We start from the raw sequence: 26,777 nt of genomic DNA on the forward strand, positions 1-26,777 counted from the left end.
CCGCAGCTCAGAGCACCGCCGTGCCCCGCCCCTCGCGCAAGTTGCCGGCCCCCACATCCGGGTACCGACGCCAGCCGCCCAGACTCTGGCACTATGGTCATGGCGGAGGGGACGGCAGTGCTGAGGCGGAACAGGCCAGGCACCAAGGCGCAGGTATCGTCCCCATGGCTTTCCTGTCAAGGAGTTCGCGGGGCCGGGCCGAGCCTCTCCTGCTGGCGGTACTCTGTCCAAGAGAGGCCAGGGCGGGCGGGTGGGGGCCGTGGCCCCGGTGGCTGGCCTGCGCTTCCGGAGCCGCGGCCCCTGAGGCAGCTGAGCCGGCGCTGTCCGCCCTGGAGGCCTGCTAGGCGCCGGACCCTGGTGTGTCCGCCGAGGCCCGGGGCTGACGCCTGTCGCGGCTGCTGCACTGCCTGCTGTGAGTGGCAGCTGACGGCACCCGGGTGTGGGGTGGGCCCGCTGGGGACCCGGGGGCCGTCCCCGCGTCGGGACCGCCGGCGTCGAGGGCTGTAAACACTGCCCGCCTCACCGGGCACAAGCTTGGCCGGTGACGTACCTGCCGATCGGCCCCATCCAGTTTGTCCTGCCGGATGCAGGTGGCAATAGTTTGAGCTCTCCTCCTGTTGTCTTCGCCACCACTCCCTTCGGGTTCCCTGCAGCTGTTCTCTGGTCCGGCAAGTTTTCGCCACCAGGTTGTGACTTGTTACATGTCATTCCTTGCAAAATTCCTTGCGAATGCGTGTGGACAATAGTCAGAATGAACTGATTATAATACACCGAAATACTCCAATAGCCCCTTTAGTGGGGGGACTATTGGGGAATATATCGGTGCTTCTTAGAATTTTGCAAACCTGGGATGCTTCACGGTAAAAAAAAAAAAAAGTTGACATTCAAACTTGATAGGATTGATCTGCCGGCGGAAATGGCCTGTCATTGAGTAGATGTTCTAAAATCAGAAGAGATATGTTTAAAATGTAATTTTAGCAGGCCGTGCTCTTGTTGCTGCTCAGCCTGCTGCCTCTTACCGTGTACTGAGTAAACTTTTTCTGTTGAAAAAATGTAATTTTTAGGGTAAATAAAAAATCAAAATACTTTTATGCTACTCAGTTTTAGAGAGCTACTCTTTTTTTCTTTTTCTTACTTTTACCCCTTTTCCTCCTTCCTTCTTCCTTTTCATTTTTGAGGCAGAGTTTCCCTGTGTAGCCTTGACTTTCCTGGAAGTAGCTCTGTAGACTAGGTTGGCCTCGAACTCAGAGATCCACCTGCCTCTGCCTCCCACCACTGCAGTCAATTTAGAGAATTGCTACTTGTTGTTGATTTTGAGAAGCTTCTCAAAGTCAGGCTTCCCTCGAATTATATACTACATAGTTGAAGGTGACCTTGGACTCTTAGGTCCTCCTGTTTTCCACTGTGGGGGCTAGAATTACACTACATACCACCATTCAGGGCTTATATAGTGTTTGGAACAACTTATCAGTCGTGCTCCATCCCTAGCCCTAGAGAATTGCGCTGAAAACCATTGAGTCGTGAGTTGTCTGTTTGCCTTGAATCTGTTGGAAAGTTGTATACTATGTATACTTTTTACTATTTAACAACTCTTTTTCTAAGGTTTCTTGTTTTCAGATAACTATTATTATATATAGGCAACATTTTTTCAAATTTTTAAGTGATCACTTCCTTTAAAAACAAAATTCTTGGAATTAAATCCAGGACTTTTCCTGTGGTAAATTAAGAGTGCACAAATTAAGCGAGCACTCGTGTCTCAGCTGTATCCTTAGATGAAAATTTTTAATTTTGAAAAATTGTTTGGACTAAACACTGTAACATGTCCTTTTGCTATGTTGTTATGAGTAAGTTACGTGCAGAATTGTTCATTTTCCCACTTTATTACAAGGTTAAGTAAAATGTAATAGGAAAAAAAAGGATTAAAAGAAAAAAACTGCTTTTTAAGCAGCCTTTCCTGTTTATCACATGACTTTTCTTCACTAAAATAGGCCTGTTCCAAAATGATGTATATTGTGTTATTGTGTTACATGTGAGTAGTATGTGGCACATCTTCCTGCTTGGGGAGGGCACACATGGTCTCATGTATCCCAGGCTGGCTGGCCTTAAACAGAGAGGTGAGTGACTGAGAGTGACTTCTCATCCTGCCTCCATTTCCTGAGTGCTCGAGTGGCATCTAAAAGTTAGACTAGATAGAACATACAATATTTGGTTGGTTTTTAACATCTATTGACTGAATTAAATGAGCACATTTCTTTCTTTCTTTGTTTATTTATAAATGTAACTCACAGAGATCCACCTGCTTCTGCCTCCCAGGTGCTGTGATTATTGGCATGTGTCATCACCACCTGGTGAGTGAGAGCATTTATTAGGCTAGATTTTATTTTTCTCCTAAGTGTCTAATGAATATCACAGTTACATGGCAAAACATTTAATAATGTGTTAACTTTTTCTTTTTTTCTTTGAGACACTTTTCCTTTTTATCTTGGGCTGATGTAAAACGTTTTGTGGAGTCTGGATTGGCCTTGTATTCTTGGTCCCCTGCCACAGCTTCCTCAAGCATCTGTCTACATCTGTATCTATGTGTCTTCTACACTATGCATGTTTGCTCATTTGTTTGTTTATAAAGGGTCTCGTGTAGTCCAGGCTGGCCTGAAACTTACTGTGTAGTCAAGGATGACCTTGAATTCCTCTTTCTCCTTCCTTTATAGGCCAACACTATTGACTTTTTTTGAGGCAGTGTCTTACATATAAGCCTGGTTGTCCTTGTACCCACTGTGCAGGTTTTGTAAGCCTTGACCTCTTGATAATCCTACCTTAGATTCCACATGAAGGGATTTCATGCATGTATCATCACTAACTGGTTTGCTAATACTTTTCACTTTTTGCTAATAATTTTAATCTTTGAAAGTTGTGTGTGCATGTGTGGGTGTCTGTAGGTGTGCATGGAGACCAGAGAAAGATATCTCTCATTCTCTGTCTTACTGCTTTTGACAGGGTCTCTCATTGAACTCAACATTTAAGGTTTCATCAGCAAGGCTGACTAGCTAGCTAGGGAGCTCTTGGAACTGCCCACCTTTGCCCATGCTGAGATTAGAGGCATGTATGGCTGACTGGCTGGCTGGCTTGATAGCTAGCCCCTGCTCTTGGCACGTTCTTTCTGCTTCTCAGTCTCCTTTGACAGGGTCACTATCTAGTCCAGACTGGCCTTGAACTCCTAGAGATCTGTCTTCCTCTGCCTGCTGTTTTGTGTTTTTAAGATGGGGTCTTTCTATGTAGTCTTGGCTTATTCAGAACTTGCTATGCAGCTCAGACTGGCCTTGAACTCAGATGTCTGTCTGCTTTTTTCTAGCATTATCATACCTGACTTTTCTTTTTTCTTTTTTTTTTTTTTTTTTAAGTGTGGGTGCTAGAGATTTGAACTCAGGTCTTCATGTTTGTACAGCAAATGTTCTTACCCAAGGAGGCCTCTCCCCAGCCCCTCACTAATATTTTAAAATTAGTATTTTAAAATTATATTTTATTATTTTTAATTTATTATTTAATTTATTATTATTAATTAAATTAATTAAATTAATTAAATTTAAAAATTAATATTTAAAAATTAGCAGAATAGTCTATAATCTTTTTAAAATTTTTTATTCATGTGTGTGTGCATGTATGTGCATTGCCTGTGTGAGTTTTGTGTACCAAATGAATGTAGGTACCTGTGAAAGCCAGAAGAGGATGTTTGATCAATTGGAACTGTAGTTGTAGGTCATATGAGCCACCTGATTAGGGGTGCTGGGATCTGAAAACAGATTACCTGTAAGAGAAGGAAGTGCTTTTAACTAACTACTGAGGGCTCTCTTTAGCCCCTGCAATCTTTAAATTTTTAGAAAATGATTTTTATTTGCTTTGAATCATGTTAACATTCTTTTTTAAAAAGATGTATTTATCTTATATATATATGAATATACTGTAGCTATCATTGGACACAGGAGAAGAGGGCATGAGATCCCATTACAGTTGGTTGTGAGCCACCATGTGGTTGCTGGGAATTGAACTCAGGACCTCTGGAAGAGCAGTCAGTGCTCTTAACCACTGAGGCATCTCTCTAGCCCCTCATGTTAACATTTCTAAATAAATTATCTTAAGATGTTTGTCATCCTTAACAACAGCTTATAGATACTTGGTACTTGGTTGCCAAAGAATCGTGTGAGGCTTTCCTCTGACAGACCTAGTATGCTTTGAGTTTAAGAGAGCAGTGGCCATGTCATGCCCGGGACAATGTCCCCCAACAGTCCCCTGCTTCCTTCAGTTCTTAGATTTTTTTTTTCCTCTCCTTCAAGACAGGGTTTCTCAGTCTAGCCTGGCTATTCTAGAACTCAGAGACCCACCTGCCTCTGCCTCCCAAGTGTTGGGACTAAAGGCATGCGCTGCCACCACTGCCTGGCAGTTGTTAGATTCTTTCTGTTCCCTTTTCCATGATATTTTCTCAGTAACGGGGGTGATACAGATCCCCATTTACAGCTGAGCATTCAGTTTATTCTCATCACTTATGGTCTCTGCCATTACCACTGCCTATTGCAATTGAACCTCTTTTTTTTTTTTCTAGATATTTTTACCATGCATGCTTCCCCATTTCCCATCCATTTTTGAGACAGTTTTACATGGTTTAGACAGGCCTTGAACTGTCTATATAGCTGAAGATTACTTTGAACTCGTGATCATCTTCCCTCCACTTCCCAAGTGCTGGAATTATTTATCTGTTGTTGTTTTTGAGATTGGGTGTTGCTTTCTAGCTCTGGCTGGCCTGGTACTTGATTTGTGGATCAAGCTGTATGAGTGTTTTGCCTGTGAACCGTATGCCTGCATTGGCATTGGCCTGAGCAGGCTAGAAGAGGGCATCAGATGCCCTGGAATTGGAATTAGAGCCAAGTGTGAGCTACATTGGTTGTGATGGGAAAGTTACCTGGGTCCTCTGAAAGAGCAGTTTAACCACTGAGTTAATCTTCCTTTCTTCCTCTTCTTCCTCCTCTTCCTCTTCCTCCTCTTCCTCCTCTTCCTCCTCCTCCTTCTCCTCTTCCTCCTCCTCCTCCTTCTCCTCTTCCTCCTCCTCCTCCTCCTCTCCTTCTTCTTCTTCTTCTCTCTCTCTCTCTCTCTCTCTCTTTTTTTTTTTTTTTGGTGGGGAGGGAATTGAAACAGAGCTTCACATTGTACGTAGCCCTGCCTAGCCTGGAATTCACTTTGTAGCTCAGGCTGGCCTTGAACTTGAACAGTGATTCTCCTTCTCTGTTCTGGGATTATAGACATGAGCTACCCTGATACTTTTCACTTTCTTAAACTTTAATCATGAGGTGTTATACACTGCATTCTTAAGAGTTTTTCCTCTAACCTCAATTAACTTTTGTTGGTTAGTAAAGGTTTATAGGTCATCATTTAATAATGAGCTTCCCTGAGCTCATTTTAGCTTAGAGACATTTGTTGAAGACCAGGTCTGTGCAGTATTTGTGCTGCTTTTTAAAGATACATAGGAGCCATGCATGCCTGGACACAGGCCTGTAATCCTAGCGATGAAGGAGTCTGAGGTAGGAAGATTGCAAGTTCAAGGCCAGTCTGTAAAATTTAGTTAAAAATGAAAGGTATAAAACAGGCTGGAAAGCCAGGCAGTGGTGGTGCACACCTTTATTCCCAGCACTTGGGAGGCCGAGGCAGGTGAATTTCTGAGTTCGAGGCTAGCCTGGTCTACAGAGTGAGTTCCAGGACAGCCAGAGCTATACAGAGAAACCCTGTCTTGAAAAACAAAAACAAAAACAAAAACAAAAACAAAAAAAAAACAGGCTGGAAATAGAGCTTAACAGTAGAGCATTTCCCGGTTGCAGGAAATATTTAAAAAGAACGATAAGTTCCTGCTGCGCTATGCCCAGCACCGCTATGTCCAGCATCTGCAGCCCAGCAGGGTGTTCTCATCTCTGCAGACTCTCTGGCCTAGCACTCCAGAAATCTCTCCACCCAGCTCCTTAAGTTCCCCACTGGCAGGTTGCTACCATGCCAGTCCCATGCTTCAAAACCCCCTCGGCCTTTGTGATGCACATCTGGCAAACCCATCCTTTGCTGCAGTACTTTTCTCTCTGGAGCCCAGTAGAACCAACGTGAGAAGGAAAACACCACACAAACTTAGTTCAGAAATAATGGTAACTCAACTCTGGGTACAATAACTAGAATCCTAATCTTGTATCTGTATTAAATCTAAATCGGCCAGTGGAGAACCCTGGTGGATCTGCCATAGAAACTAGGAGACACTAGTTGCTACATCTTGTTCTCACACTGTCCCTGTCCAAAAGGGGGACCCCTCCCCCTCCTCTTCCTTTGTCCAACCCGGAAATCCCTCCTGCTAGCCCAGTGATTGTCTCCTTTATTCATTGGGTGATTGGTTCACAAGAAGTCACCTGGGGATGTGCCTCACTCCTTGTCTGCAGCCTCTCCCACTAGAGCAGGATTAACATCAAAAATACAAACAGCATCAGGCCCATTCACAACATTTTCCTAACACATATAAGACCCCAGGTTCAATCTCCAGTACTGAAAAACAAAAAAGAAGGAAGAGGTGAGATACATAAGTAAGTATTGCTGAAAACTCAAATAGACAGGGTTTCAAATCAATGCAAGGTGTGCCACAAAAATATCCCCTTTAAAAAAACTGGAGCTGGGTAGTGATAGTGCATGTCTTTACCAGCACTCAGGAGGCAGAGACAGGCAGAGTTACAGTTGTGTTTGAGCAGTTACCTTTATGTGTGTCTGCACCATGTACATACATGTAGTGCTCACAGAGACCAAAAGAGGGCACTGGGTCCCCTGGGTCTGGAGTTACAGGCAGTGGTGAGCTGCCATGTGGGTGCTGGGAATAGAACCTGGTTCCACTGGAAGAGCAGCCATTGATCTTAACAACTAAGCCATCTTCTCAGCCCCTACATAAATAAATACTTTTTGATGGGAGTCATATTTCTGTTTAGAAATTTAAAATTGTATTTGTGACTGGAGTAGTAATTTATAAATTGCTCACCAATAATGCTAGCTCTTTAAAACTCTGATTTAGGGGCTGGAGAAATGGCTCAGTGGTTAAGAACACTGACTGTTTTTCCAGAGGTCCTGAGTTCAATTTCCAGCAACCACATGGTGGCTCACAACCATCTGTAATGGGATCCAATGCCCTCTTCTGGTGTGTCTGAAGTGTACTCACATACATAAAATAAATAAATAAATCTTTAAAAAAATAAAAAATAAAACTCTGATTTAGGTTTTTGTTTTTGATGTTTGGAGTTTTTTTTTCAGTGCAACTTTTATGGATATTGTCTAACAATTGTAAACAAAAAGTGATGAACTTTTCTTTCCAGTTAAACAGTCCATGAAAGATTAATGAGAAATGTATGTGAGGGATTGTGGTTGCAAAAATTTACAATGTATAGTTCATTGATGTCCATTTAAGAGTATTGGCTAAGACTGTTTGATTCATTGCTAATCACATTGTAAAGGTGTTTCTTCTTCTCTGGTGTGAGGTTTGGATCGTTACTAAGAATTGATGTTTATAGCAGCATTACTGTATCTTCCATATGTCTTTATGTGTTTTAACCATGGGTTTACTTTTATAGGATTTCTATAATTGGCCTGATGAATCATTTGATGAGATGGACAGTACACTTGCTGTTCAGCAGGTAATAAAATTTTCTTTTATAACTCTCACAACAAACATTTTATATCTTTGGCATAGTGAATATTCCCATTTTGTGTGTGAGGGGGCACAAACAAGATTCCATTGGGTTAATGGAATGGCCATTTAACAATGTAATTAAACTTCATTTTATTAAATATGTTATGAAATTTGAATGTATAAGGAATTAAAAGTAATTGAATGACAAATTAAAAAACTAAATAGAAATAAAATGCTAATTTAGTGTCTATACCTTTGATAACATATTTTTGAGATTTGTATCTTTTTGTGATTGTAGTTCATTTTATACCCTCCAGGGTATGTGAAAACAGAGATGCTTTCCTTTAGCTCATTACTACTGTCTCATGACTCACTAGTGCATTGGTTCCCAAGGACAGCTTCCATAGCATGTTTTGTTTCAGTGGTACCTGGAGAGGTTTCTAGACATTCTTGTAGAGAATCACATTCTATACTATGTTAGGTTTTAGCTCTCCCCTACAACCCCCACCAAGGGTAAAAATGGTGGTTCTTTCAAATTGAATAGAATCAGGGGTTTGGTGAGAAAAAAAATAATTTTCATGGCTAATTGTTTAAAGTTCAAATTGAGTTAATTGTGGTTGCCGGCCACAGGATCAAGTCAGTCAGTGTTCTAGCTTGGAGTGGGAGGCAGTTCATGAGCATCAGACAGCTAACTGAAGTGGTACTGATAACTGATGGCTTCTAGGGAAAAGAGTTGTTTTCTTTAAGGATATTGTTCCTGGTAGGTCTCCATGACACAGTAGATGGTCCTACAAGTATATGGACAGCACAAATTGAAGTTGATGGATTATTAAATTAAAAAGAGGACATGAAGTTGAGGGTATAGGGAGGTGGGTTGGACCTGGGAGGAGTTAAGGGGAAGAGTTGGGGCAAATAAAATTAAACCATAAAAAGTTCTTAGTTTATAAGAAAAAAAATAAAAGAATGGCAGAAAATAGGATATACAGGGGCAGTGGTAGAACACTTGTGTAGTATGCCTGAGGACCTAAGTTTGATTCTCCAGCACTGTAGTAGAAAGAAGGTAATATTTAAAAAAGAAAAAATATGTCTTTAAAGCCACAAAACTAATAACAAAAGCCAAAACAGCAAAACCCAAAGAAATTGATGTGAAATAGATTAGATTAGATATGGGTTAACATTTTTATTATTTTTTTAGGGGAGTGAGGAGGTCAGTGTGCTGGGAATGAAACCTCACACATGATAAGCAAGTACTCTGCCACTGAGCTGTTTCCAGATTTACAGCTGACCCACTTATATCATCATATTTGAAGTACATCTCCTATAACCAACATACAACTCTGTGTTTTATTGTTCATTGTATTAGTCTTTGTCTATTAATTTCTATACTATTTAAAATTAATATAGTTATTTGCAGCTATGTTTAGACTTAGGTTAACTTTTTTTTCTTTTAAAGACTTACTTATTTTTATTTATATGGATATACTGTAGCTATCTTCAGACACACACCAGAAGAGTGCAGCAGACCCCATTACAGATGGTTGTGAGCCACCATGCGGTTTCTGGTTTCAGTGCTCTTAAGTGCTGAGTCATCTCTCCAGCCCCTAGGTTAACTTTTATTGTTTTCAGTCCTCTCATTTTTTATGTATATGAGTACACTGTCACTCTCTTGGATACACCAGAAGAGGGCATTGGGTTCCATTACAGATGGTTGTGAGCCACCATGTGGGTGCTGGGAATTGAACTCAGGACCTCAGGAAGAAGAGTCAGTGCTCTTAACTGCTGAGCCATCTCTCCAGCCCAGTCCTCTCATTTTTAAAATTTGTAATTTATTTTGTGTGTAGTGTTTCAATGCTTGAGTATATGACTGTGCACTAGATACCTGGTGTAGGAGCCTGTGGCTGTCAAAAGTGGACATTGGAGCCCCCGGAAATGGAGTTACAGGCACTTGTCAGCCACCATGTGGGTGCTGGGAACTGAACTCAGTCCTCTACAAGAACAGCACATGCTCTTAGCCACTAAGCCTACTCTCCAGTAGGGAGGTAGCAGGGGATGGGGAAACCTTTTTTGAGATGAACCCTCCTATTTTCCAGGCTGGCCTCAAACTCGAAGTAGTAGCCAAGGATGACTAATTCCCCAATCCTCCCAATCCTTCACTTTCCTAGTGTTGGCCTTAGAGGTATGCAACACTTTATCTGGTTTATGTGGTGCTAGGTTTTGAACTTGGGCCAGGGCTTCATGCATGCTAGGCAGGTAGTTTATCAACGAGTTACATCCCTAGCCCTCAGTTTGCTCCATTTGTTTTTTTCTTCTTAGAAATCACCTTTCCCCCTTTGACAGGTTATTTGAACTTTTTAACATTGTTTTAATTGTGATTTTGAGTATACCTATATTTTTTGTTCTGTTTTGTTTGGTGATGGCATAGATTCCAAAGTCTTACATTACATAGTCTACTTATGTAGAATCAGTATTTTTTTTATTACAGTTATTACCTTTACATGGGCTCCTTTCCTCACTGTTTTTACTTACTCCTTATTGCCTTGTGTATCTGTAGACATTCATTGAAACCCAGCCAGCCAGTGATATTTTCTTTGGTAGGACTGAAGAGTGAATTTAAGTACTTCTTAGGTACTAGGCAATCTCTCTACCATTGAACTATGTATTCGTAGCCTAATGTTTCTTTTTTTTGACAAACTTTATTATTTTATTGTCTGTGTATGTTATCCTGTGTATGAAGATGAAGGTAGGTGTTGGCCATGGTGCTTGAGTGGAGGTCAGAGGACATAGTTCTTTCCTTTCTACCTTTATTTTGATTTCAGGGATAGAACTCAGGATATTGGATTTATGAAGCAAGCTCCTTTTCTTGATGAGTCTTCTCACTGACACAATGTTTCTTGTATTTTGGCTTGTAGAAACAGAGTTTCACTCTCTAGCCTGGTCTATCCTTGAAGTCGTGACAGTCTTTGACCTCCCAAGAGCTGGAACTAGGGGCATAAGGAGTCACCCCAACTTCAGAGTTACTTTTATTTTATCTTACTGAGACATGGTGTCACTATGTAGCTCTTGCTGGTCTGGCCCCCACTGTGTAGACTAGGCTGGCCTCAAACTGATAGAGCTCATCCTGTCTCTGCCTTCCAAGTTCTGGGGTTAAAGATTTGCACCACCCTGCCTTGTAATTTCTGTTACTTCTAATGTTTTATATTTCCTTCAAGTTTTCTTTCCTTAAAGAACTTTTTAGCAGTTTTTGTTTTAGCATGGTTTGCTGTCTAGAAATTCTCTTTTCTTTTGCTTGTTTGTTTTCTTTTTGGTGCTAATGTGAGTCCAGAGCCTTGTAATACTAGCAGACGCCAGGGTCTCTGCCTTTAGTTTTCTTTAATTTGAAAATATCTTCATTTATTAAGGATATTTTGGAAGATGGGATTCTGGTTGACAGTTCTTTTAGTACTTCTTTCATTTTTAAAAATTACACTTACTGGGGAGATATGTGGGTACATGTATGGGGGACAGAGGGTGTCTTGAAAGTGATTGGTTCTTTTCTTCCAACTTGTTGATCTCAGAGGTCAACTCAAAGTTGTCAGATGCCTGAGCCATCTTTCTGTCCCTCTTCCATGTTTTTTGATGAGAAAGAAGTGGCTTGTTGACTTCCATAGTCATTTGTCTTTTTTCCTTTAGTCTTTCTATTAGTCAGCATCATTACAATGAAATACTTTAGAGTTTAGACAGACAACCTGTCTCAAGGCATGGTTCTGGACATCTTGTTTTATTTAATTTAATTTAATTTAATTTATTTATTTATTTATTTATTTATTTTCTTGAGACAGGGTTTCTCTCTGTAGCCCTGACTGTCCTGCAACTTGCTCTGTAGACCATATTGGTCTTGAACTCACAGACACCCACCTGCCTCTGCCTCCTGAGTGCTGGGATCAAAGGTGTGTAATGCCCAAACCCAGGGTTTCTGGAGGTTGTTGTGTGAGATTTGATGACTCTAGTGCTCTGTGTCTCACAGAAGGAATTAGATGACAACTGTGATCACTACACTCAGGTTCTTAGGGATACTGTTTCTAATCAAACCTGAAGAGAACTCAGCCTCACATTCTAACGCGCGCACCAACCTGGGATGAAAACAAAAGCATGTTCAAATCATGTAACTGGGTTTTAAAGAAACCAAAATTCTCACTACATTAGCCAGCAGAGCCAGGTGCAGTCAGTCCAGGTTATGCTTTCATTCACTGGGAAAGAAAAGTTGGTATGTATTCATTTCATCTTCTCTGAAATTGGAAATCATAAAATAGTTTTGTATACAGTTATCTTCTATATAGTATAACTATTATATATAATACTTATATCGCATGAACTCAAATTATTTCTAAAAACTGTCTTAGAAAATAGTATTAGGTCATTATAATTAAAACTCCAGGGTAAATATAACAAAAAGAACAGCTTTGCCTGTTGTTTTTTAAATGGGCATGATCTTACTACTTAGCATTAACTGACCTCAAGTTCACAGAGATCTGCCTTTCTCTGCTTTTTCTTTTTTAAAGAAGACTTTTTTTTTTTTTTTTTTTTTTTTTTTTTTAAATTATATATGTGAGTACACTGTAGCTGTCTTCAGACACCCAGAAGAGGGCATCAGATCCCATTACAGATGGTTGTGAGCCACCATGTGGTTGCTGGGAATTAAACTCAGGACCTCTGGAAGAACAATCAGTACTTTTAACCACTGAACCATCTCTCCAGCCCCTTTCTCTGCTTCTTGAGTGCTGGGATTAAAGTTGTGTGCCATTATGTCTACCACAATAGAGTGTTTTTAATTTGAGTAGTTACAGTTTTTAGGCACAATACTGTTGCATACCAAATAGAGTCTAGAGCAACTAGTCTTAGCTTTTTTCCCACTACATCTTTTTTTAATGTGCATTTTGGTGTTTTGCTGAATATATGTCTGTGAGAGTAGTGGCTCTCCTGGACCTGGAGTTACAGTTGTGAGCTGCCATGTCGATGCTGGGAATTGAACCCAGGTCCTTGGAAGAGTAGCCATTGCTTTTAACTGCTGAGCCATATCTCCCCCCACCCCCACCAGCTTCTCTATGTCATTTAAAGAGCTCCTTTTTTTTTTTTTTAAGATTAACTTATTTATTTTATGCATGTGAGTACACTGTAGCTGTCTCCAGACACATCAGGAGAGGACATCAGATCCCATGACAGATGTGGCTGCTGGGAATTGAACTCAGGACTTCTGGATACAAGTATTATATATAATTGTTATATATAATATAACTGCATGCAAAATTATTTTATGGTTTCCATTTTTGGAGAAGATGGAAACTCGGAGAAGAGCCAGTGCTCTTAACTGCTGAACCATCTGTCCCTCCCCACCCCGTACTTACATAATTTAAAGAGCTGTGGAGACTGGAGAGATGGTTCAGTGGTTAAGATCACTTGCTGCTCTAACAGAGGATCTGGGTTCAGTTTTCCATCATGCACATAGCAGCCCACAGTTATCTTAAACTCTAATTCCAGGGTATGGGATGCAATCCTCTCCTTAGGCATCTATTCAGGAGGCAGAGGCTGGGGAAGCTGTCTCAAAGAAGAATAATAGGGCTGGTGAGATGGCTCAGGCAGTAAAGGCACTTGGCACACCCCTGCTTGGTGATGGTGGAAGGAGAGAACTGACTACCAGAGTGTCCTCTCACCTCTTCATACATTAGTATGGCACATTAGTAAATGAAAGAAAACTTAAAGACCCACAACAAACAATTTTCTTTACTCATTCATAAGAAGCAAAACTCATCATTTTTATCCTGGTACTGTAGCAGTCCAGTCACGTCTTCAGGTCTTACTTACCTTCTGTTTTTGAGACGAGGTCTTACTGTGACCCAGGCTGGCCTCAGACTTGGCAGGCAGCTGAGTCTAATCCTTCTGACTCTACCTCCCAAGTACTAGAACTACTGGATACATCACCATGCCTAATGGTGGGCGTAATGGATAGCATGCTTGTTTTGAAACTAAAAGTAGTGGTTTTATTGATTGCAAATCATTTGCTTATATTAATATATTATTATATAGTATTAATGTGATAAACTTTAGGAATTAGTAACAAATGACTTTATAGCTTACCAAGTAAAACCTAAGTTTTGGTAGCATACTTAGTGAGTATTAAGTCCTAGGGTTGGAGAGATGGCTCAGGGGTTAAAGGTTGCTGTTATTGTTGATGATCAGAGTGCAGTTCCTGGGACCCACATCAGGTGGCCTGTAACTCCAGTTCCAGGGACCCTGACACTGTGTCCGAAGTGGGGTTACTTTTTCAATGTCAAACTTGAAACTTGGGAAGGAAAGAGTTTATTTTATTAGGGGGAGAGTGGGCAGCCTTGTCCCTGATTGTAGTGGGATTGCTTCAGAGTTTCTCTCCATTTAGTTTGATGTTGGTTATTGGTTTGCTATATATTACTTTTATTTTGCATAGGTATGGACTTTGAATTCTTGATCTTGCCAAGACTTTTAACATGAAGGGATGTTGTGTTTTGTCAAAGGCTTTTTCAGCATTGAATGAGATGATCATGAGGTTTTTTTCCTTGAGTTTGTTTACATAGTCGATTACATTTATGGCTTTCTGTATATTGAACCATCCCTGCATCTCTCAGATGAAACCTATTTATTTGATCATGGTGAATGATCGTTTTGGTATGTTCTTGCATTTGGTTTTCGAGAATTTTAATTGAGTATTTTTGCATTGATATTTATAAGGGAAATTGGTCTGAAGTTCTCTTTCTTTGTTGGGTCTTTGTGTAGTTTAGTTATCAGCGTAACTGTGGCTTCATAGAACGAATTCGGTACTGTTCCTTCTGTTTCTATTTTGTGGAATAGTTTGAGAAGCATTGGTATTAGGTCTTCTTTGAAGGTCTGATGGAATTCTGTACTAAAACCATCTGGCCCTGAGCTTTTCATTTTTGTTGAGTATAGGCTTTTGTAGTAGGATCTGATGATTTTTTTTGAATTTCCTCAGTTTTTGTTGTTATGTCTCCCTTTTCATTTTTTATTTTGTTAATTTAGATACTGTTTCTGTGCCCTCCAGTTAGTTTGGCTAAGGGTTTATCTATCTTGCTGATTTTCTCAAAGAACCAGCTCCTAGTTTTGTTGATTCTTTGTATAGTTCTCTTTGTGATGGACAACGACTCCTCTTTTACTTGAATAGTCAGAGACCATTATTAATTGGCCCATTTCCAATATTGTTATGTTTTAGGGGTCTGAGGAGAAAGAGAAATAAGAAAATGGCTGATCAATTAAATATTCAGAACAGAAAACATTTATGAATTTTATCATCATTTAAATTAAAATAGTAACTCCAAAAGATCATTAACCCCAGGTTAGCATAACAGATAATAATAGTAACAAAAAAGTTTGAAATGTGAGACTCTGAAAGCTGGATGCAAGGATGAGATGTAAAATGTGTACATGTTTGAGAAAGGATGCCAATACACTGCAGGCTGCCCACATTTATTTGTTAAACCAGTAGCAATAACAAACTCGAAGGACTGAAAAGTATAATAATGTAAAGTACAATAAAAATGAGTTATGAATGTACTGAACAGGTTGTATGTATGTATTTAAGAACATATATGAGTATACATAAATGTATATAACAATGAAAAAAGCAGCCACGAAATTGAAAGAGAACAAGGAGGGGCATATGGAAGGGTTTGGAGGGAGGAAAGGGATGGGGCAAATGATGTCATTTTATTATAATATCAAAAAGTAAAAGAAATAATTTTAAAAAATGAGTTATGAGTATATGTTGGAGGAGAAGAGATTTAGAAAGAATTATTGTGTGGAATTTGAGGTGTTTCAGGATTAATTGCATATACTTAAGAGCATCAAGACTTAAGATCATTAGGATGAGGTGAAAAAAAAAATCAGAAAATTCTGGGCATCACGTGCCCATATTAGAGTCTCGTGGGAGGCCGAGGTGCGGGGATGACTTGAGTGCTAGGTCAGTCTCGGCAGTATAGTAAGAACTCATTCCCTCCCCCAAATCCCTACAATGCAAGGGGTTTGCATAGGAACTCAAATCCAGTGTATTAGTACATGCCTGTAATTTCATTACTAAGAAGGCCAAGTCTTCTATATAGCTGTAAGTGCCAGATCTTATTTACTTGCAGGCCAAGGTCACCTAATATGGCCGTTAGGAATGAGGCTGGTTAGAGTCCAGAGCAAGACTTAAGCTGTGGCAGTTTTACTGAGAGCAGTCAGACTTTTTTTTTTTTTTTTTTTTTCCGAGACAGGGTTTCTCTGTGTAGTCCTGGCTGTCCTGGAACTCACTCTGTAGACCAGGCTGGCCTCGAACTCAGAAATCTGCCTGCCTCTGCCTCCCAAGTGCTGGGATTAAAGGCGTGCGCCACCACCGCCTGGCAGACTTTTTAATACCTTTATTAGAAAGAGAATATGGTGGCAATTGCCAGGATACAGTCATGTTTGCAAACTTTACAGGGTAAACAAGATTAATGTCTAAAGACCAATTGTCCTGTCAAGCTTCTGTGCTGCCATAACTTCTAAGAGAACATACAGAGAGAAACAAAGTGGCCTGAACACTTTACTACCGAAGGGAATGCATTTGTCTCTCAGGAACTGCAAGGCAGATTGTGCCCCAGGACCTAACCTGAAAACCCTATGACATGCCTCTCAAGGCAGCTACGTCAAGCCAACTCCATAGTTCCCTGCACATAGCAAATTCCAGGACCCCCAGAGCTACATAGTCTCAAAACCCCCAAAATACTAAAGATACTTAGCATGAAATTTAACATCCAATATAATTTAATTAACCGTAAGAATTTCTTTCTTTATAGTATATTCAACAGAACATAAGGGCAGACTGCTCCAATATTGATAAAATTCTTGAACCACCTGAAGGCCAAGATGAAGGTGTATGGAAGTATGAACATTTAAGGTAGGTCTTTATGAACTCTCAGGGTAGTACTAACAGTTCTAGTAACAGTACACCAATAAGTATCTCCTAGTGGGAGACTCAAGTACAATCTGCATAAGTCAGAACACTTTCAGTGTGTGTCTTTTGGTTATTTTGAGACAAAGTCTCATGTGGTAGCCCAGACCTTGATCCACGAGATCTACTTGTCCACCTCCTACGACTGCTGGGATTGAAGTTATCACAGCTGGCATGGGTCTTGAACTCTTAATTCTCCTACTTCAGCCTCCTGAGTATTAGAATTAGAATTACAAGCATGCAAATGATTTTTGTTAGTTCCAACTGAGTTATAACTTGATTCAAATCTCCTAATAGCTCATATTGAACCTCTGTGATTAGGAAAATGTGCCCCCTTTGAAAGGCTTATAATCATGGTAGGATGTGTGGGTTTCAGCTCTGGATTGTCTTTTCATTGTGTTAGCTCTGAAGTAGATTGATTTAAAGCTGTCAGTTTTATACCTGCAACACTGCCAAATGAGTTAGTTGGACTATGTCAGCCTATGCTTGTCATTGCCAGTCTTTGTTACTTCTTAGTAAACAATAGCTCAGAACCACATAAAACACAGTTTACTGATATGAAGTAGTGGACAGTAATAAGTGATTAAAAAATAGTGTCAATTAGTATGATCTGCCTTCTTGTCATGTTATTTTTATAGTCTTAAGCACAGAATTACCCAGGAAAGGAAGTATAATCATAAAAAAATGAAAGTATATCTTTTGCTTTTTGATTTCTTCCATTAAAATATACTTAAATAGGCTGGGCATGATGACAAAGCCAGATTTCTGTGAGTTTGAGGCCAACCTGCCAGCAGGTACTACATAGTGGGAACCTGTATCAGAAAAACAAAGCGATAAATAAAAGTATGCTTAAATAAATAGTGATTTTATTTAATTAGTTTCATATATGTCTTTTTTCTTTTCTTTTTTTTTTTTGGCAACCTATTTCATCTTCTAAATGTAGGCTTTAATATTGCAGTTTTGGGGAACCAAAGTGTTTTTGTTTGATGAAGAAACAGTTGTGACTCTACCTTGATAGAGTGGAATACATATCATAGGTAGGGCTTTTAGTGTGAACTCATTCAATAGTGTGACAACTATAAAATAAATTTATTTTTATTATAGAGGATTGTCTTACATCAAATATCTACCTAAAATTGTCTGGCATTCATTATAATTTCCTTTATTTTTAGTATGTTAAAAATATTGAGAACTGGGCATGGCTGGCACAGTCATTGACCTTAGAACTTGGGAAGTGAAGACAGGAGCTGAGGTCAGCCTCAGCTGCATATCTAGTGTAAGGGCCATATGAGACGATCTCAAAAAACATTGTTTTTAAAGAGTAGTAAGTGGATTTTAGACATTTCATAGGCTTTACAATTTTTTTAGTTTTAGAAAAAAAGAATATGAAAACACCAAATTTTAATAAAAATTTTAATAAAAATCAGAAAGTTACATTCATACATTCAGGATGTTTGTATTACATACATCCTGATACATTTTAATCTATGCATGCAAAAGTAGTGAAATGAAGGATTTAAATTTTGTACATTTTATGTAGGATAGCTTTTGGAACTTTTTTATTTTGTGATGATGGTGGTGGTGGTGGGTTGTGTGTGTGCGTGTGTGCGTGTGTGAGTGTGTGTTCCCTCATGGATGTGTGTACAAGGAACCATCTATTATTTGCTACCTTGTGCATTCATGTGTGTGTGCCTGCTTGCATGTTTATGTGTATATGAGCTTGGATGTGCATATTCATGTGGAGACCTGAAGTTAATATCAAGATTCTTCTTTGATTTATTTCTCTCTACCTTATTTGTTAAGACATAGTCTATCAATTGAACCAGCTTGCTCAAGGGATCCTCCTTCTCTACCTTTTGAGTGTTAGAATTTCACAAGGGCCACCATGCCCACCTGGCATACTCAGTTCTGATGTATGTATGTATGTATGTATGTATGTATGTATGTATGTACGTACGTACGTACCTACCTACCTACCTACCTACCTACCTACCTACCTATTTTTGCGGGATGGATTAGGGACAGGATCTTTCTCTATGTAACCCTGGCTGTTTGGGAACTCATTATGTAGAACAGATTGGCCTTGAACCCACAGAGATACATCTGTCTCCTGTCACCACCCACCCCACCTGGCATGATTTAGTGTTTGTTTGTTGTAGGTTTTTGTTTCCAGACAGGATTTGTCTGTGTAGTTAGCCTCAAGAAATCCACCTGCCTCTGCCTCATGAGTGTTGGGATTAAAGGCATGCACTTCCATGTCTGGCTAAGTATGAAAATTCTAATCTATAAAATAGTTTAGACGTTTTAGACTATATATATATATATATATATATATATACACACACACACACACATATATATTTTTTATATAACTGAAACATCTTTCATGTTTAATCATACATATCAACAACTTCCTATCCTTCAGTTGATCATAATCAGAAGTTTTATCACATATACATAGTTAATGTAAACATTTTTGTAACATAACAGTATACAGTTCTGACAACTGCATTATAATAGATTCTCAGAGGGCTGACCCAGTCAAAAAGTACATGTTTTCCTAGAGTCTTGGTGAAATTTCTAAGTTACTGTCCAGAAAAATTAAACAAATTTTTATTGTATAACCAAGGTAACCAGCTTGGCAACCTTACAAAATAAAAGAAGAAAATACACAAAGCCTGGATAATAAGTGTGCTTTTTGCATTTTTAGGCAGTTCTGCCTTGAACTAAATGGACTTGCTGTCAAACTTCAGGTAGTATTTTCTTTATGTTAAAGCTGTAATTCAAAGTTCTGATTTTTAAAAATAATTTTGTATGCTTAGATTATTCCGTTTTCTTATTATTTTCTTTTTATATTTTATATAGAAATGTAACCCAAATGATACATTTTTTCATTATCATTCTACATATTAAAAAAAATATTATTTTTAACAGAGTGAATGCCATCCAGATACCTGTACTCAGATGACAGCAACCGAACAATGGATTTTTCTTTGTGCAGCTCATAAAACTCCAAAAGAGGTGAGAATTGAGAGGTTTTAGTACCTGGTCATTTGGCACCATTACTCTAGGCCTGAAGTGAGGCCAAACATCTCAGAAGGGAGCATTTGGGGGAAGCAAGTCTGCTTACATGGCATCCCAGAAACAAGCAAAGAGTCAGGGGCCCAATGCCCTCTTCAAGGACACTGCTCTATGACCTGCTTCTTCCAACTAGGCCTCATCTCCCAAAGTTTCTACCACTCCCCTGAGAGACTGGCCAGCTGGGAACCACATCTTCAGCAGATAAGCCCTTGGGGAACATTTTATATCCATATATGAACAGAAATATTGTGGAATGTAGTGGGTGTGGTTGTATAATGTTATAAATATACTAAACACTGCTTAATTTGTTTCATATATGTGGATGTGATGTATGTGCAGTCATGTGTGCAGGAGTGTACATGCACCTGTGGAGACCAGGGAGGCCATAACCCTATTCATTGAACCTGGAACTAGGCTGGTAGCCCTAGAGATCCCCGTTCTCCTCCCCCACCACCCAAACTGTGCTTAAAAGTTCTAGGTGTTTCTGGTCATGTCAGTGTTTTACGTGTGTGTTTGTGTGTGTGTGTGTGTGTGTGTGTGTGTGTGTGTGTGTGTGTGTGTGAGAGAGAGTGATGCCTGCATGCATGTGTGTGCCTACTGTGGCACAAAATGTATGGAGATCAGACTTATGCATAGCAACTACAACCTTGTGTAAGTCATTAATCATTCAAAAATTCTGTTTCTCCAGTTCTACTGAAGGTTAGAGTAGATAATCCAGTGCTCTTACTGTTTCTAAACATTGTTTTCTTAGGTTTAGTGTTGGAATAAAATTGAGAAATTAGTTAATGTATCTTCTGGAAGTCTGACATTGTAACACAGCAATAACAGCTTTTATTTATTGATGGGATGTATTTCGTAGTCATTATGAAATCAGAAGGCACGTTTTCTTAGAATATGTTTGTGTCTTTAGAATAAGATACCTGACATGGTTAATTATATTCTTGACTGGATTGAGAGCAAGTTAGGAGATGAATAAAGTGTAAGGTATATCAGAGGGCATTTACAGATGAGAGCCCTGACATGATAAATGGCTTAGTACCCTCATGGATATACAGTTTGAACATGTTGAGAGATGGAGGAAACGGACAGGCGGCATTTGGTTAGAAGCAGGACGCTGGAGATTGGTCTCTGAAGGGTGTTTTCTTATCTCATCCCTTCCTGTCATGCTTCTGTCTGCTATGAGGTGATGATCCCTCCCTCCACAGTCTTACCGTGCTAGACTAAAACCTCTGAAAAGAAGCCTTCCTCCGTTATGTCACTTCTCTCAAGCATTTGGTTACCGTGGTAAGAAAAGCTAGTAAATATTACCTAAGAAAAGAGAGGCCTTTTTGTTAATGCATTTAAATTTTCTCTTTTCTAGTGTCCTGCCATAGATTATACAAGACACACACTGGATGGTGCTGCATGTCTTCTGAATAGCAATAAATATTTTCCCAGCAGGTAAACAAAATCTTTAAACATGTATTCAGCTTTTTAGGTTTCATTTAAAAGATTGATGTTTGAAAATTAAAGTTAGGGTTTGAGTTGTAATTTTTTTGTAAATATATAGTTGACTTGTTCAGATTGAGTTTGAAATTAAGGTTAAACATCAGAACTTGTCTCCCTCAGCTCATAGACTAGTTTAGTCACTGGAGTCCCTGCTGCCCTGTGCTGCTCCTTTCCCAGGCCGCCTCTCACCAGGCATTGGAATCTGCTTCCCCTGATAAAATAACTTAAGGAACTTAAGGGAGACTGCTTGTTTTTCTTTATTTTTTCCTGTAGCTCTTCTAAGCAGAACATTAGCATGTATCTAATTATACATAATAATGGCATTGTTATGACTTGTGTGTATATCATGCAATTATATACATAGTGTGTTCTGATACTGTTCACTCTGTTGCCCTCTTATCTCACTCATCCCTTTCAAAACTCTTCCCAACAGGCCCCCTTCTGGTTTTCTTGCTTTCTTCCTCTTCCTCTCTCCTCTCTTTCTGTCTTCCTTCCTCCCTCCCTCCCTCCCTCTCTCTGCAGCCCCACCTTTTGTCTCAGTAAGTTTCATTAGGGTTGCTTAGCTATATGGATAAAAGTTGTTTACAAAAGCAGGTGTACTTTACTCTAGTGTGTTTTCCTCCCCATCAATGGTTAACTGAATATATTTCATGACAGGCTGAGGCGCCTGCTCCTGTACACATACAGCACTGTAACCATAATCCAGATGCTTCTCTGCCTTGAGTATAGTCAGCACCATACTTGGGAATCAAGAAGATTGGATTGTGTCTTTCTAATGTTTTGTCCAACTTGTGAATCTTTTGGTTTCTCTTCTCTCTCTCTCTCTCTCTCTTTTTTTTTTAGGGTTAGCATAAAAGAATCATCTGTAGCAAAACTAGGATCAGTGTGCCGTAGGATTTATAGAATATTTTCACATGCCTATTTTCATCACCGGCAGATATTTGATGAATATGAAGTAAGTATATGTCTTAGCTTGCTCTATATTGCTGTGATAAAAACCATGACCAAAAACATCTTGGAGAGGAAAGGGTTTATTGCTGCTTACAACTCTACTCTTAGGTTACAGTCCATTACTGGGGAAGCCAGAGCAGGAGACAGAGACTGGAGCAGAGGCCATGGAGGATTACTGCTGCTTGTCGTGCTTCTCCTGGCTCGCTCAGTCTGCTTTCTTTGGTTTTTTAGACAAGATCTCATATAACCTTGACTGACATGGAACTCATTATGTAGATCAGATTGGCCTTGAATTCTTAGAAATCCCCCTGATTGAGTCTCCTAAGTGCTGGGATTAAAGGCTCAGCCTGCTATCTTGTACAGCCCAATAACATCTGCCCAGGGATGGCACTGTGTACATCAATCAAGAATATATGCCAACATAGGCTTTGCCTACAGGCCAATCTTGTGGGGCATTTTCTCAGTTGTGGTTCCCTTTCCAAGATGACATAGCTTGTGTCAAGTCAGCAGAACACTAACCAGTGCAGTATGTCAACAAGTATTGTAATACATTCTTATCAAGATGGCAGAGAAGTGTTTTGATGTGACTTCTAGCCTTTTGATTTTGGATAGTAAATGACTTTTTTTCCTTTCTGCAGAATGAAACATTTTTATGTCATCGGTTTACCAAATTTGTGATGAAATATAATTTGATGTCGAAGGATAATCTGATTGTACCAATTTTAGAAGAGGAAGTTCAGAATTCGGTTTCTGGGGAAAGTGAAGCATGAAAGAATCATGTAGAACAATGTACTGATCACATAATTAACAATTATGTACTGTATATATATATCATTTTAGACACATCAATCATGTATCCATATTATAGCTTATTTGTTTAGTATAGGTTTTGTATGCTATATGTTGCCTTTTTAAATGGGAAATACATTTTAAGTTATTCATGAGCTGTATATTCACTGGTGTGGCACTCATGGTTTTTAAATAAGTTTAGTATTATCTGTTTATAATGCCTGTTAATAAAAGAATTTACAGTTTGGTAAAATTGCTGCTAAACAATCATTGGATCACAATCCTTTCAAATCTATAAAAGAATGAGCTTGTGTTTCACACAAGTACTTACAGTTACTAAAGAGATAATATTTTCTTTGTTTTCACCCCTAAGTTTTAATATTTAGAAAAGTCAGTAGTATTCATCTGTACTGTTAACTTTTCCAAAATGAGATAAAAGTGTTTAAAAGTTCTGTTTATAGCTTTTGATATTCATAACTGATTATGTATTTGTTCAGAGAAATACGAGGAGGCGTAAGTAATACTTAAATAATCTCTCTCTTCTACATAAAGTACCCTCTAGGTTGATGTACTTGGAAACATTACCTGTTTTGTGACAGTGGATTATTAAGTACATGGTGATGGTGATAAGGCACATACATGATGTTCCCTTGGACACCTGCCCCTTCTTGTTTCCCTTAGTCCTCTGGCAAGTACACTAGTCATGAAATTTATTTACCAAGCTATGGTTTGTGGTGGCGCCTCCCTATTTATATTGTATTAATTGCTTACAGAGCATACCTCATACTAGCAGTGATGTCACACTACAGGAACCCTACTGTACGGGAAAGCTGTACTGCCTACCTTTGTGTTTGGAAATTGTTGCAACTACTTAGAAAATAGTCCTTATATAGTTTGACTTTTCCTGTTAGTAATATTAATCTTTTTACCTAACCCTAGGCAGCATTAAAGAGATATGAAAAAGATACTGTATTTATTTTATTCTCCCTCCTTAAAAGCTTATTGTTTGAATTATATGCACATGTAAGACTATTTACAATAATTCACAGGTTAAGTAGTATTGAGAGTGGTCATACTTTGATTTCTTATTTCAGTGTCTTAAGAATTTAAGTGCAGACTTCTATAACATGATTGGTGGCATTTCTCTTTAACTGCTGAGGTCTCTATGCCACATTGTAACAAGGCACTAAGGTGGAACAGAGACATATACTGTTGGGACAGTTGAAGCCATCTTTACCAATTTAACAAACACAAGAAACTTCTTTTTTATTTAAGAGCTATTTGCAAATGAAATTGAAAAATGGATTCATCTTGTTTTTCTAATTATTTGAAGAAATGATTTGTATTGTATTATAAGACAAGTATACACAGAAAAATTGGTAGCATACTGAGAGTGTGTGTATAGTTGATGCCTGTCTGAGCCTGTGCTGTGCCAGTGGTCACAGTCATCACTGTACCTGAGCCCACAATTATCTTCTAAGAAGTTTATGTTCTCACTGAATAGAACATTGACTGAAATTAGGTGTTTATGTTACTGTCACCATAAATCATTGGGGTTAGTAATTTTTAAATAAACTTGGTAAATATCCGAGAGACTAACCTAGACTAAGTTCATAAATTATACATAGCATAGCAATGTTGCTGTTCTCTAGCTGGAGTCTCAAGGTGGATTTCTGTCATTTGATTCTTTCTCAGTGACCAGTTTAGGTAGCGATTGGGTTGTAGATCTGACTGAGTAATTGGAACACCTTGTGAATATATGGCTTAGTGTTAACAGGAAAATAAAGGATGGTTTTCTTTTTATACTTACTCCACCCTCCCTGTAGTATGTTTGAAATTGATCATAAATCTGCAAAAGCATCAGTTTGTATTCTTGCTTTTGTATTCATACTGACACCTCACTAACTCTTCAAGGTAAGATCTCAGTGAAACTGTGTTTTAATACCATTTACATAATTTTAAAAATGCATGACTAGTAGTTTAAAAAGTGGCTGGAGCTAGAGTGGTGGGGACACACTGTTAATCCACCAGAGAGAGGCAGAGGCAAGTAAGTCTCTGAGCATAAGGCCAGCCTGGGCTACATGAGTTCCTGTCTCAAAGATATGGGGCCAGCAGGATAGCTCAGTAGGTAAAAGTGATTGCTAACAAGCCCGATGACTTCAGTTTCATCCTCGGAACCTACATGAAGAGAACCTTACATGGAGAGATACAACTCCTGCGAGTTGTCCTATGACCTGATTGCCATGGTGGCACGCACCTATCCACATAAAATCCAAGTTTTTTAAAAATTAAAAGATGATTAATGAGGCTAAATGTCAGTGAGGAAAAGTAGGACTGCAGAGATTGCCTGGCAGGATGGCTCAGTGGGTAAAGCTACTTCTGCTAGGCCTGACGCCCTGGATCGAGACCCTGGACGCATGTGGTAACAGGAAAGACTGACTTCTGCAGGTTGTCTTCCCTCTAACTTCCACACACACTTTGGCATGCGCTAGCCCCCATATAAATGAAAATGTAAACTTCTGAAAAGATTATTACAGAGCTGAAGAGATAGCTCAGTTGGTGAAGTACTTGCTTTGCAAACGTGAGGGCCTGAGTTGGATCCACAGCACCCATTGTAGCATGCTTGTAATCTGTAGTAGAGGAGGCAGATCCGAGGCAGGTGGGTGGGCTTGCTTGCTAGACATCCTAGCTACTTGGTAAGTTTCAGGCCAGTAATAATCACTGACCGAAAAACAAAAACCAGTGACACATAGAAACAGCTGAGTGAAGTGCTACCGAGGGACATTACCGAGATGCCCTCTGACCTTCACAATGCATGCAGAAGGTTATCAAGCCCGGCTCTGGCAAATGATCTTACAGAATAAGTGTCCTTCGAGAAGTGCAAAGTTATGACTTAATACACACAACAGGCTTGATGTGTATTAATGAACCTGTAAAGAGATTCAGAAGTTAAGGTTGGATTCTCCTGCCAGATATGATGGCTGAGTGTTTGAAATCTCAGAACTTGAGAAGCTGAGGCAGAAAGCTCAAAATTCAAGTTCAACTTTAGCTATGTATGTTGTTCCAGGCTAGCCTGGCTTACAGAGTGAGACTCTCAAAAATAAAAGTGTTATATATTTTTCACACAGCCCATGTTGATGGGGCTGGAGAAATGGCTCAACAGTTAAGCACACAATGAAGTGTGCTTAACTGCCCTTGCAGAGAACCCAAGTTCGTTTCCAGCACTACACTGTGGCTCAAAACCACCCAGAATTCCAGTTCCAAGAGAGATGACCTCTCTCTCCCAATCTCTGATGGCAACAGTCACACAGATGGTGACATACATCTATGCAGGCAAAACAGTCAAGCATAAGAAAACACTGACAGGGCTGCAGAGATGGCTCAGTGGTTAGAGCACTGGCTGCTCTTCCAGAGGTCCTGAGTTCAATTCCCAGCAACCACATGGTGGCTCACAACCATCTGTAATGGGATCTGATGTTCTCTTCTGGTGTGTCTAAGAGAGTAACTGTACTAATATATAAATCTTTTAAAAAGTTTTAAAAAAAACAACTGACAATTCACCCTTTCTCCTCTGACTTATTAACCATTTATGTTCCCATGTAACACAAATGGGGGTATCCGTTTTGTTTTAACTGGCTTCAAATGTTAAATTTTTATTTCTAGAGCAGTTTTTTGCTTAAATTCTTGGGGTGGGGGGAAGTGGAGAGTGAGTTTAGGTTTTATGTAGTACAGGCTGGCCTTGAGTTCTCTTATCATCTTGCCTCTGTCTCCCAAGTGCCAGACTTGTATGTA

At 39.4% G+C, this 26,777-nt stretch overlaps 1 protein-coding gene across 2 annotated transcripts; it reads left to right on the forward strand.

Moving 5' to 3' along the window:
* Nucleotides 1-24,794, forward strand: LOC117701862 (MOB-like protein phocein). 2 transcript variants are annotated; one of them, XM_076706307.1, is made up of 9 exons: nucleotides 61-153; nucleotides 2,314-2,348; nucleotides 7,629-7,691; nucleotides 16,522-16,622; nucleotides 19,387-19,429; nucleotides 19,611-19,697; nucleotides 21,118-21,197; nucleotides 22,089-22,200; nucleotides 22,835-24,794. In XM_076706307.1, the coding sequence occupies exons 2-9, from the start codon at nucleotides 2,331-2,333 to the stop codon at nucleotides 22,964-22,966; spliced, it is 636 nt and encodes a 211-aa protein (XP_076562422.1). In that variant the 5' UTR covers nucleotides 61-153; nucleotides 2,314-2,330; the 3' UTR covers nucleotides 22,967-24,794. The 2 variants fall into 2 exon arrangements, with proteins under 2 accessions (XP_034349165.1, XP_076562422.1); XM_034493274.2 differs by lacking the exon at nucleotides 2,314-2,348 and having other exon boundaries at nucleotides 1-153.
* The last annotated feature ends 1,983 nt before the right edge of the window (nucleotides 24,795-26,777 follow it).

This window comes from Arvicanthis niloticus, unplaced genomic scaffold (assembly GCF_011762505.2).
Source record: "Arvicanthis niloticus isolate mArvNil1 unplaced genomic scaffold, mArvNil1.pat.X pat_scaffold_283_arrow_ctg1, whole genome shotgun sequence".
Taxonomy (NCBI): Eukaryota; Metazoa; Chordata; class Mammalia; order Rodentia; family Muridae; genus Arvicanthis; species Arvicanthis niloticus.